At 39.8% G+C, this 13,544-nt stretch overlaps 1 protein-coding gene across 6 annotated transcripts in view; it reads right to left on the bottom strand.

Annotated features, from left to right (window-relative positions):
- Positions 1–13,544, bottom strand: part of tp53i11b (tumor protein p53 inducible protein 11b) — a 39,740-nt gene that overhangs the window by 3,775 nt on the left and 22,421 nt on the right. For 2 of the 6 annotated variants that reach the window (XM_046038485.1, XM_046038486.1), the window contains 5 exons: positions 12,420–12,528; positions 5,938–6,079; positions 1,822–1,880; positions 1,600–1,648; positions 1,125–1,221 (listed from right to left, as the gene is read on the bottom strand). In XM_046038485.1, the coding sequence (XP_045894441.1) occupies positions 1,125–1,221; positions 1,600–1,648; positions 1,822–1,880; positions 5,938–6,079; positions 12,420–12,454 (382 nt within the window). In that variant the 5' untranslated portion in view covers positions 12,455–12,528. Of the gene's footprint in view, positions 1–1,124; positions 1,222–1,599; positions 1,649–1,821; positions 1,881–5,937; positions 6,080–9,212; positions 9,251–12,419; positions 12,529–13,544 lie in introns of all 6 variants that reach the window. The other 4 variants (XM_046038489.1, XM_046038490.1, XM_046038487.1 and 1 more) reach the window with 2 other exon arrangements.

Here is a 13,544-nt window from a genome sequence, read left to right as displayed (position 1 = left end):
TAATCATTCAGAGGGTTGTTTTTTTTATTTGATTTTGAGATATGCACACAATGTGTTAGATCATAGTATGAGGGTTCACCTTAGTATTCCCATAAATGTCTTGTGAGGAATGAGAAGGAGGATATGTTAGATAGATACAATCTTTTGTGCTCCTATGTCTATATAAGGTCTGGGTGCTGATGTGTTATGGCCTGACTAAGCTGAAAGAGGCAAAATGGACTGAATATATGCTAAGCTTTTGCTCTCACCATTCTTTATATTTTCGCTTAATTTCACATCAAAGCTCAACCTGTGTGCAACCTGCCTCTCCGTCACAGTCACTTTGTGCTTCTTCACACAGTGCCATCACAAACCCTGCAATCACTAAGCGAGTTACTAACTCGCCGTTGTGCCTGACAGCCTCGTTTTGAATTCCATTAAGCTAATCGCTCACATCTCCAGTGTATTTTTTGGGTGAGAGTGGAACAAATCGCAAATGCCATAATTACCTGGCCTATTTATGAGCATTGATTGTCTCCTGTGGGTAGTGGCACAGAAGAGTAAAAAAAGCTAAATTTTTTGAGCAAACAAGCTTCAAAATTTAACTGTAGAGTAATACACTGCCTACCCTCTGAGTTCTAGGCTAGTGTACATACACTGTCCTGCCATCCCTCATTGCGTTCCCACTGGATTTAGACCTGATACATGAGGCCACAGAAACAGAGGCAACTAGAGCCTTTCAGTATTCTGAAGAATCGGTCTCTGTACCCATCAAGCTCTCATAGTGAACTGTAGATGCAAAGAACTGAATGCAAGTATACAGCCTCTGTTTATAGCCTGAAGGAATGATTTTGCAACAACAAGAGAGCTTTTTGTACATCATCATTATGTATGTGTTGAATTGTGATGAATGCATTAGAAGGCATTTTCACAAGAGGCCACGTGCAGTTGAGCAGTGTATATTTTTAGCACGTAAATAAATATTAAAATGTTGTATGTCAGCGTCACTGCAGCACAGTGAATGTACTCCCTCATGCAGAGCTACACTATAATCATTGTACTGGAGCAATGTATGAAGACGCATATGCAGCTTTATGTTCTTATAATCTGTGCATCTTTCTTGCGTCTTAGGAGCGAAGACTTACTAAGCAGTGCTCCTCCATAAAGGCGAATGGAGAGGTTAGTCGTGGAGAGCTCCTCCTCGAAAACAACCTCATATAGCTGGTTGGGAAACACCAGGGCCTGTGTAGGAAAACAAGAGCACAACTCTGTCATATCAGCACAACAGCATTCTGTCCTCCCGAAATGCCCTCAAAATGCAGCAGCATTGACAAAGTCTTCCTGTGTGTGAGTTACAATCACTGCATATGCCCTGAACAGTGAAGATATTGAGCATGTAGGCGATATGGGCCGACAAAGACGGAGCTGTTTCTCCAGATGTCCCTCACTGATAAGTTGGGAAATAATCTATGGTAACTGCTTGGTTTGCGTAACATGATTTTTCCTATTTCTAAAATGTGTGCTTCATCTCCTACGTCTCTATGCTGATTATTAAAATGAAGACTGTGAATGAATGGGAAACAACTTCTTCACTGTGTTGATCATTTAAGCAACACTTACCATCAGGGCCATAACTGTGAACCCCACTGCTGAGATGAGTATCCACACCCTAAGAAGAGAGAAATTGCATGAAATACTGTATCCTTACTGCAACCAATACTGATTGTAAATTTGTTCTGTCAGAGTTTACACCGTGTTGAACTTTACTGGAAGTGTTACACAGATTACATCACACAATGTGCTGTGTTAACTGTGAGCTGCTCTGAGCAGTTGATATCTCACCTCAGCCCAATGGGCTCTCGCACTGCGAACTTCAACTCATTTCCGAGCATCTGACTAATCTGTGTGAACAAGACAAGACAAAAGAAAAAAAGGAAATGAGTTCTGAGAAGGGAAATGTTCCAGCAATCATGTCATCCTAACAAATATCTATTAGCCAGACTTTAACAAAGCATCATATAAGCAAGGATAAAGTGCTCTCAATTGAGATGCATTTCATGTTGTCAACACATCTGTAGCAAGCTATTGGAAAGAAGCACATTAAACAATGCTGTGGAGAAGAAAGAAAAGAGAGACCAAGTGTCAAAGAAGGGCCTATTAAGATGTTAATTAGACACTGTAAATGTCTTCACCCCCTTAATCACCCCTTGAAGATTATGAGGGTATGTCATAACAACATCTTGCAGTGAATTCTGGATGAATAACCAACTAACAAGTCTATGCCAGAAGAAAAGCTTTACTTGCTACAAATTAACTTAATCCCAGCAACACAAGTAATTTATAATCCTGAGAGCCTGAAGCATTTACTGGAAGAAAAGTTTCCAAAAGCAATTGTTCATTCCAATTGTATAGAAAAACGGGTTAACAGTTCATGAAATGCCATACCGAACGAATCTTATCATACAGCAACACTATAGACACAAGTGTTTCCTCTGATGATATGTTAGGATAAGCATTTCTTATAACAAATCCTAGAAGATGCTGAAATGCTAATAAAACGCTGCACCATCCTGCACTGATATCTTCACATGGACACCCCCCCCCCAAAATAAAAACAAATATAAAAGCATCCATACTCTGTGACTCCATTTCTGTTCAGTCTGATATAAAAAAGCATCTTAACATTCATCTCTGTCGATAACACAGAAAATGTATCATTGGCACATCTGATAATCCGTTAATCATGCAGGTCATTTATCAAACAAAATAATAAACATTTGCTTTTTTTGTTGCAGCTTTAAAAATTGGAGCTTTTTGGCTTTTTGCTTAAAACTCTATAGCATTCATTATGCAACATGTTGTGCAAGAAACAACAGTTATATAAAATGGAAAGAGACAAACTAAGTGCATTTACAGACGGTTACCCACTGATAAATTACAATTGTTGAATTCCTTCATCCAAAGCCTTCAGGTCCTACCACTCCCCTAACACGTTTGATTTCCCTTCATCATTAAACAACTATTTCTTCAACAACTTTTCTTGTTTTGCAGTGAGCCATAGCATAACTAAAACTAAAAATACACAGAAGCATGAACACTACTAAGACAGAGAAGATGAATCATTTCACAGTTTTTACAGCCAACTCACTATCAATTGGAAAGTAGTTTTCTGCTTGACAAGTCCGTGAAATGTCAGGAAACAAAATGGAAACAAAATGATTCATGTCATACTAGAAAGATCAAGATGAGGGTTTTCAAGGGTTTTGCCTTCTACCATTTCCAACATATTACTTGTTACTGTGCACTGCATCTGGAAAATTTCCCAAAACAACTGACAAATGTTGTCGACATCAAAATGTTGTGGGAAATATCCTTGGTTAACAACCGAGAGGTCCATCCATCCATCGTCAACCGCTTATCCTGCGTACAGGGTCGCGGGACCGTAACCGAGAGGTTATGGTTTAAAATATCATAAATTATGAACTTTATTAAAAGGCAAAAACTGGCTGATGTTACTTGCAAGACATGCCATCGCATTTGACTTTACTCTTTAGCTAACTATCTACCTCTGACTAAGGGATGAGAGATCTATCTAATAAGCATTTCATGGTGAGATACAGATTTCACCCATATCAAAACAACTGAAAACAAATAAAATAAAATATTCTTGAATGTGTTCATTTGCAGCATTCTACCATGCATTCACACACAAATGGAGTGAAGAAGAGAAGAGAGAAAGATATGAAGCTATTTGATGAGTCGTAATTGAAAGGGAAAAAAAGGAATCAGATTTAGATTCTAAAACATTTCCTCTTGTCCATGGCTGCTGCTAGCTTTGATCTCAGAGCAGAGCCCTTAAGAAAAGACTCCCAAAAATATTAAGATAAAGAGTTGCAGACTACACCCATTACACATTTTTTTGCACTGCTGCATAAGTGCCTGTACATGAATCAATCTGTGCCAGCGGTGATCATGTGACCAGGTGAATCAGCGTTCCTGTGCCATGGTTGCAGGGGCTGGTTTTGACAGGAACACATAAATATTCATGACTGGCATGAAAAATACTCAAAGGGAACTGAGCGTCAACCGATGGCACACGGCTAGACTGTGGTGGAAAAGAGCGGAAGGGAGTTGAAGAGAGAGGGAGAAACAGGAAAAGGAAGAAATACACAATGCTGTTTGTGGAGAGAGACGCTTAATCACAGCTGCTTTGGCCTGGCCTTGCCATCAGTCACTCAGTAGCTACATTCAGTAAACAAAGGCCAATTATTCTGCCAGAGAAAGAAAAATATTTAGGAGAATCGGATATCCACCCAACCTAAAAAGTGTCATTTGATTGATGGATGTTGTCAGTTTGTGCAGTCACAACATCAAATAGATGGGGATCACCATTCCCTATGGGGCATAAAATATGCAAAGAACACTGTAGTTTGTCTTACTTATGGAAGCCTGGGCTTGTAAGAGCTTGGTTGTTGCCTTGACCTGTGCACTAATGGTAGTATATAAGTAGAAGCTGACAGTGTCATAAAGGGCAAGAAGGTCAATTTCTCTTGGCACATTGGGCTCACATCTGGACGCACAAATACAAAGCCTCTCTCGCTCACTGAAGTATAAATAATGTTATCTCTAAGCAGTTAAAGAGGCAGGAAGAGACAGCCAGAGGACTACAGCACTTCCCTCCTTTGTTTACAGGGACTACTGGGATAAAGTCGACTGTTTCCTCACCAAACCAGCTCTTGCTATGGAGCTAACCATCCCGTTAGATCCCATGGGATTACCACAAACACTTGTGGCAAGGATAAATACAACAAAACAAGAGTAACAGCAGAATGCAGTAGAAGTGAAAAACTACATTGTAGGAGGAACAATTTATTTTCTAAATTAGGGTCAATGCCACAGTTAAATAGGTAAACCTACTATTCAAAACAGCACGTACAATAGACCACATTAACCAAAGCATTGTGTTACTATCCTTTGGATAGACTGTTGCTGAATTGCTATTCAATCATTACAGCCAGTATCTAACCTCAAGAATCCCTCTCACATTAAATAAGCTGTGCTGGCATGGATGCTGAGGCATTAAGTCTTTCTTTCTCAGTATATGTATCGGTCTCCATCAGAATGCGTTGTGAGAGCGATCTGAGTGGCAGATATCTGGGTTAGGCTACTTGCTAAAACATTGAGAGAGAAAACAAACACTCAGGAGGGCTGAGAAAAGGAGGGCGACATCTCATCACAAGCTATCAGCCACCAACGTATGCCTAGTCCCTTCTGTTCTGTTCCCTTCTCCCACTTGCCTGATTAATATTTCAGTGATGAACAGTCTGCCCTGCCGATGATCATTCTAATGCAACTGATAAAAAAATCTTTGCGATCTTTATATTTGAGCCCTCTGAAAGGGAACGAGAAATGACTGTCTGCAACAGTGCAGCTCAATATAGTGTTTTAAGTGTTTCTGCTTCTCCTGGCACTATCCAGCATGCGTGCTGTTATGTTTTTTGGTATACACATCACTGTGCGCTGCCCATATGAATGTGCAAATACATGTGAGGCAGGAATATAATGCATGAGATGCAGAGAGTGTCCCAGGGGAGCCAGTCACATCTCAGTGGAGCTGCTGGAGCTCATGGGATTAGGTGATCTAGATTCACTGAAGCATAAGCAGCAAATGCACACAATGGGACACTATGGGAGTGATGAGCCAATTAGCATCCCATTGTGGCTTTTAAAAAGGAATCCATAGCCCTTCTCAGGGTGAAGGGATGCATTTGTGGTTGAATTTACTTTTGCTTTTTCATTCCTGCAATTTTATTAATTTGAGGAATGAACAGGTGCTAAAATGTTTAACTAATTTTGTTGAACTAATTCATCTGCTATTTGCCATTGTTTCCTGCATTACTGCCCGTATTGAATAAAAAAAGAATAAAATTAATAAATAATTATCTGACGTAATCTGACCTTTGAGCGGTGCACTTCACCATCATCATCCTCGCCGCCGACTCCAAGGATCTTCCGGCTCTTCAGGCGGCTTATCAGGTCTGTCTGACTGTGTTTCTTCATCAGAGGAGGGTGGGGTTTAGATGCCATGGTGCACACACACCTGACACAGAAGCGGAAAGACAGATGGACAGATGAGCAGTGGGTGCATGGCAGTATTGCTGGAGGAAATGAATGAATAAATGAAATAAGAAAGAGTAGGAAAGAAGATGGGAAAATGAGAAAATAATGAAAATATAAATTTGAAGCATCAGTGGTGCTTTTCCTCGGTTATTACCCCTCGCTCTGAGATGAGTACAGATGCCTCTCTAGAGTACAGATATGAAGAGGTATGTCTCTACCAATCTACCAATAAACCTCTTGAGGACGTGACTGATGCAACGCAATTACACAACACATAGGTCTAGCAAATACAGGCAACCCATAAAACCTTCCTCTGGAGTCAGACTGGAAACAGGAGCCAGATGTCATCTAGATGCCTGCTCAAAGAGCCAGCGGAGTTGACATTGACACAGGCTATTGCTTCACACACACACTTAAATGGAGCTGTGCTCTCTGAAAACTGATGGTCTCAAGTTCAAGTTCGACTGATGACATGTGACTTATTAAGTTAAAGGTGGTTTAATGTTGGCATGTTTTGTCTACACAACAACAAGAGTGTCCGCCCTGCTCATAGTTCACTTCGGGCTGCTGACAGTGATGACTGATGACTGACTCGCTGCCCTCCACCACCATCACCCTTCTCCGCTTGTATCACAGTTAGTTTAGTGGTCATTTTGAGACTCGGTTTGCAGACTGCTATGCCGTTGTGCCTACATTGCTCTGTGTACAATAACGCAGCCAAAAAAAGTGCATTGATTTTACTGACAAAATGCGAGTCGAATCAGGGTCTTCTCGACTGATGACTAGAATCATGACTTTTAGGGGGCAGGCTACATCAAGGTGGATAGTAAGACTGACTGTGTTACAGGCCAATGATTGAATTCTACCTGCATTTAGCGGGTGGATGGTTGCTAATGGTAAGCCCTGGTAGGAACACTCTCCCACTATTAATAACTTAGACTTTTGGGGTTTCAGTTTGTTTAATGAACAGGGCTCTACACTTTTTTCCCAAGGAATACATGAAAATAATTTAGCAGCACACACAGAAATTTAGGAGCACAGTGAAAACAATACAGTTTATTACTTACTAGGGATGTCACGATACCAGAAATTTACTAGATTTACATACTAGGGATGTCATGATACCAGTGAAATTCCACAATTCTCAAAACCCAATTTGAATCCATGGTAAAAACAAAACAAAGCAATAAATCCCATGTACTTCAACATACAGTCCTTTAATAAAAACATTTGAACCTTACAAAAAACAACTAACAGCTGTGAAGTTGTGAGTGGACGTCCAAGGCAGAGAAGAGGTGATTTGATGTTAATATATTCAAAAATATACAAGCTATTGAAATTAAAACCTTGAAATGTGAATAAATTAATTAATTCATTTTATTAACTTCTTTTTACAAACTCACAGGCGTGAAATGTTTAAGGGTGGTCACTATCTATATTGGCAGTGGTTTGTGATTTCTATGAAAAAAAGTTACAGACTGATTGAAATGGATCATATTGCACTTTTAAGAAGGTCACTAACTCCGCCTATAGTAACAGACGCATTGGACAGATATCTACTTATTTGCACTCTTAACTGCATCGCCATCTTTGGTGATTTTGAATTGATCAAAACTGTGAGACATCTGCCAAAATTAGTTCTCCAAAATATCCCAAAACTGGGAGAAATCGAGGCTTTGATACGGAGATATTGAAGGTAACAGCCGCGAAAACCGTAAAAAATTCTGAAAATTCTCAAAACATGACGGCCCTCGTTTTTCTACCGTACCGTAGGTACCAGGGATGTTTTTATTAAAAGGAGGGTAAATTGAATTACATGGGATTTATTGTTTTGTTTTTGTTTTTTACCATGGTGGGTATCGAGAATCATGAAATTTCATTTGTACTGGTATCGACTACTGGTATCATGTTTTCAGAATCTTTTGCATTGACTTGGTACCCAAGTATCGGTTCTCGTGACATCCCTATTACTTACACATATATACTGCATGTGTGTGTGCTCCTTCTCCTTGTGTGCAATTATGATATGAAAACCAGTTGAGGACTAATGAAGTGGAAGACCCTAGAATAGTAGCACGTAGCACGTAGCACGTCTTTTTTTTTTAATGTCCTGCCCCAGCCAGGCTGTGATTGGTTGGTTGGTTCAGGAAAAGTGAAACTGAAGGTTGAAAAAGTCGAGCATGTTTCAAGGCACCCAATAAAGCTAAATGGCCAGCCAACCCCAACCGTGCTTATTTTAACCCTATTGTCTTACCCCTTCAGCTACAAAACCTTGACTTACTGTTGAACTGGTATCGAGGACCTTGAGAAGGAGGGTGTGGGCTGGTGCATAATCACAGTGGACCGATAACTCAGCTCTCTTGCTCTTGTTTTCTATAATGGACTGCTCAGGAGTGGCTGGCTCACCAGGATTTCTCCAGGTGTTCCAGTCCGGCTATGTTCTGAGCGATAAGCAGCGGGGGTGGTGGTGGGGGAGATTATGGTAGGTTGTAGTCTTTGCTTGCACAATGTGACCATAAATCATTTTTCTATTTTTAGGGACAAATGCCAGTGAAATACCTGACTACAGAGCCCTGATGAATATAGCCCATTCATATCAACAATAAAAATCAGATCTAAATATTTAATCATATAATTTCTTCAATGCATAAAACTAGAAATAATTGTAAATGAATTTAAAATCTGCCTATGTTAACTGTGACAGCAGGATCAACTGATGTGTACCTATTGATCAGAGTTAATGAATAGTGCCTGTGGATTCAACGGGAACAAGCAACAGTCAAATCAAGGGTGATCATCAATGACTCAATAATGTAACCTCCATCGTGGTTCAAATGGAAGCAAAAAGGCATGCATAAACATGTGTGCACCCACACACAAAGTGACGACCTGATGGATACTTCACAGGGCAATTCTCTAAGAGTAAAACAAGAGCAATTATTGAACTACTCTCTCAAGGACAAGGACATCACCATCTAACGGAGCATTTTGTCCCCAGGAAAGGAAAGCAATCAGTGCTACCACGAAACACAGAGCTCAGTTTTCCACCAACGAGAAAGTGTATCATCACAGTTAAAAGGTACAAGATAGGGATCAAGTAAATATAAACATACTGTAGGTATTCTTACAGAAGCCAAACTGCGCAGCTAGGCTGTAGAAGAGAACAGATTGGGGGGAGGGGGGAACAGTGCACAACTTTTGTGAGGGGGGCATTCAACTATATTTTAATTTCTGAGGTTGAACATTTTATTGATCTATTGGAATTTGTGCAGACACAAGTAGATTAGTCAATTTAAGTGACGACAATTTAATCAATTACCCAATAAAAAGGGGACTTGCTGGTTTAAGTATCTTAAACATCAGGATTACAGTAGGTTTAATATATTTGGGATTTCTGACTGCTGGTGAGACACGATGTACAAATGACAGACATGAATTTGGCTACATGAAAAGTTATACAGTATATAAACAAGCTTGTATATAAACAAGCTTATCTGATAACTAAACATGTAAATAAACAAATGCTGCAGTCATATTGGACAGCTTTACACTGTAAGGTCTTCCTAAAACTCCTTCCTGCTTATGCGTTTGGAAGGGACAGACAGGTGGGAACTAGAAATTGTATGTTTATGTCTGGGATACATATGGGAAGCCTTGACAACATCCCCTTGTGTTGGCATGCACTAGACCGCAGAGGTCAGAGAAGGTTACACAGCAGGTGTTCAGGCTTCTGGCATACCACTCGGACTCCCACACAGTACACAAGCACTAGACTTTCCCTTTTCCTTAACTATCAGCAGGAAGAGGCACCACAGAAGGAAGAAAGGAAAGGAGAAGGGAAACTTTGGTACTAATGCAAGCAAACCCATTTCTGTTTGTTTGGGGTTTTTTTGCAATTTATTTGCAATATTTAGACAACCTACATAATTTACAGATATAGGAGTATTTAGTTTAAGAAACGGTAGATCAATTTGCAAAAAAATGCATAATTGTAAAGTTTGATGCAAAAATCCACGAGATACTCAGCTTGTTTGTCAATTTATATGTGCACTCGCAAAATGATTGTGATGATTGCTTCCCGCTAAATAATATGAATGTCAGATGAAACAGACTGCGTTAGATTAGTCACTAAGTCACTTTACTATTTTTTTAAGCAGTAAAATAAATATTGCAGGCCCAATTTGCTTTATTAAACTGCATCCTTTGTGAGATAATTAGTCCATATGCACTGCATATATCAAGGTTGAAACAATATATTCTTCAGCCCCACTGTCTCTACCTTCAACAAGCAAGTCATCCTTCCCGCTTTCATCGCAACATCACTGGGCTTGTCTGAGGCACAAAGAGAAAGCCTGCTCCGCATTACATGCTTGTAAATGATGAAAAGCTACAGCTATGACATTGTGGCCTGTTGATCTGCTCCACTGCAACAACTCCATCACAATCTGTGATAAGACACACTTCACTGCATGCATTGTCAAATCGCACACTTTCTCCCTCATGCTAAAATACCCTTGCTTGTCTCACCCTTTGAATCTCCCTACCAGTGCTCCTTGACTTGCCAGAGTAATGCTGATGGGGTTGCCTAGCAACTGCCAATGGACCAATTGCTTCTTCATTATTGAGAACACCTTCCATGATTGAAACCCCCCTTTGATGATGGACTCTCTGCTGAGAGCCAACGGTGACTCCACTATCGTTCTGACATTTAAGGATAAATTAGACACTTTGATCTGTACTCAGTCAACTGGAGTGAAGACATGCTTTCCTAATGAGTGGCTTCTTGTCGGCATAAAATACTTAAATGAAAAAACAGAGACAAACTTTGTCTTTAAAGCTCAAAAGTAGCTATGTGGTTGGTAAATTGACTTCTTAGTAAACTTCAGAATGGCCACGTACATACTTACTTGAGTTGTGAAACCACATTTCACCTGGATCATGAAATAGGAGTCAAACGTGGTGATTAGAACAAGGTATGAGTTGTATAAAACAATGAATTATAGAGTAAGCTAGACAGGATGAATTAAAGAGAAGCTGAATTTAAAAGCAGTGGCCCATTACCTTGGGAGTATAAAATGTGTTTAATGTGGGTGTGTCCCTTTTTATACAAAATCTAAAAACATTTCAAATAAAGATGTGTTAGTGTTCCAATGCTGGGGATAGTAGTACTAATTTTATAGTTTTGCCTCTATTGAAGCAATCAACTAACAGCGTGGAGTGTAAAACAAACATTGTCATTACTGATGAGAACAGAGGAATGGCAATGGTGAAATAAATATCAGAAAGACACATTTCCTAGAGTAATAGTTTGATGAGGAAATGCTATTTCTATTTGGAAAATCCTATTTCCCATTTTAAGCAAATATTAGCAGAAAGAATTTAAAGATATGCTAAATTAAAAACACCTTGACTAAAATAGAGCACACCCACTCAACAGATTTCAGCAATGTGAAGGTGGTTAATGTTTTGCTTTAGAAACAATTAACAACCTCGATTCCATGTTAAAAAATAGTGAAAAAAGACGGTATATCCGCAAATTCCTCAAAAGCAGTGCATGTGTTGTCATGCATAAAAAAGCTTTGAGGAAAAGGTTAGAGGCAGGTTTATCAGTGACGTCTACTAGAACGCCTGCTATTGATTCATGGCATCTGAAGAAATAGGGTGTCTTTCACTTTCTGTGATTGAGCATGCCTTTATAGAATATGAATGCATTTACCTCCCTGCGGGATAAACAAACACTGTGAGTCTTATCACTGAAGAACACATAAATGAATCAATGTGTGAGGGCAAGAGGCCAGGTAAACCCACCTAGAGTGAAGAATGAACCAAGTTAGTTTAGTACCAGCAATAATATCAGAAAACAACTACTCTCTGTGTTCCTTTGCCGGGGCTTTGTGACAGAACATGTGCTGTGGAAATGAAAAGCTGCTAAACATAGGAGGAAGATATTGTGGTAAAAGTGTGAACCCCCTGAGAGATCTCTGGTTAGCGACTAGAAAGACATTCAGTAAAACATTATTGTATCATATGAACAAAGCAGTGTGTGGGTGTGGAGGAGCAACTGTGAACAAATGTGTTACTCAAAATAAGAAAGCAGACTCTACAGCCTGTTCATTGCCTCCTCCATAAATTCCATAAATAACATGAGACACAGTTGCCCAATAGCCTCTAAATCCCCTCACCACGTTTGGAATATCTAGCACCACAATATAGTGCCAAGAATAGATAATGCATGAAACAGCGCATCTACTTAACAGACTCTAGAAACAAGTGCAATCAGTTCATCCTCAATGAAGTGTCTCTTGCGCTCACTTACTTACCTCTCACGGTTCTTGTTAATGATATGTATTCTCATTGCCCTGGGGTTAACTGGAGCTTCTGCAGAGCATAACTTTAAGATGAGGAGAGGAAGACCCAATCTCCATTGATCTGAATGAAATAAGATAAAGCATCCTGAGTCTTATTGGATTCCAGATGCCCTAACGATGTTCGTGTTGTCTTACTACTTTAACAGGCTAAGCCACCCCCTCTGCTGCTGAGGTCGGAGCTATAAACCAGGATTGGAATCTAGAGAAGTGGAACTACTTTTTAGCTGCGTGCGGTCGGCTGGTGTGTCGGTCTGTCGACCACTCACAGGAAGACTGAAATATCCTGGAAACTACTGAATGAATTGCCATGAAATTTTCTACAGACATGTATGGTCCCCTGCGATGGACTGGTGACCTGTCCAGGGTGTACCCTGCCTTTCGCCCAATGTCAGCTGGGATAGGCTCCAGCCCCCCCGCAACCCTTTACGCAGGATAAGCGGTTGACGATGCACGGATGGATGGATGGATGTATGGATGTATGGTCCCCGTAGGACAGAGGTCACGAATAGGCGCACCACAGTCCGGATCCGGACCCAGCCGGCCGAACTTCAATCACTAAAAGCTACAGTTTATATTTAATTTTTTCTGAAATTGAGTAACAAATAATAAATTTATTTTAAGATGCACATTTACAAAAATGTTTTTTAAATGCAGCCTTTAGATTACTTAAATTTAGAATTTATTATTAGAGTAGTTGTTATTAATTATCCCTTCAGTTTTATGTGAAAACTGACAGTAAATATTGTTGAAACTGTATCTGATTTGACAGTAAGTTGTTGACTAAAAACATATGATACAACTAGGCTATACGTTATGGTAGGCTACTGAATGAGAACGCAAGTTGATGTTCCGGACCTTTGCTTTGTGAAATTTTCTCTAACTGGACCTCTTTAAATTTTAATTGAAGACCCCTGCCGTAGGATGAAGCACACCAACTTCATCCTCTGACTTTTTCGTCTAGCACCAATATGAGGTTGAAATATTTGGTTTTAAGTGAAATTTCTCAACAACTATTGAATGCCATTAAATATAGTACAGATATCCATAGTGACCAAAGGATGAATCCCACTGACTTTT

This window comes from Micropterus dolomieu, linkage group LG22 (assembly GCF_021292245.1).
Source record: "Micropterus dolomieu isolate WLL.071019.BEF.003 ecotype Adirondacks linkage group LG22, ASM2129224v1, whole genome shotgun sequence".
NCBI lineage: Eukaryota > Metazoa > Chordata > Actinopteri > Centrarchiformes > Centrarchidae > Micropterus > Micropterus dolomieu.
Note: the sequence above shows the minus strand (reverse complement) of the source record. Positions and strands in the feature narration are given on the sequence as shown.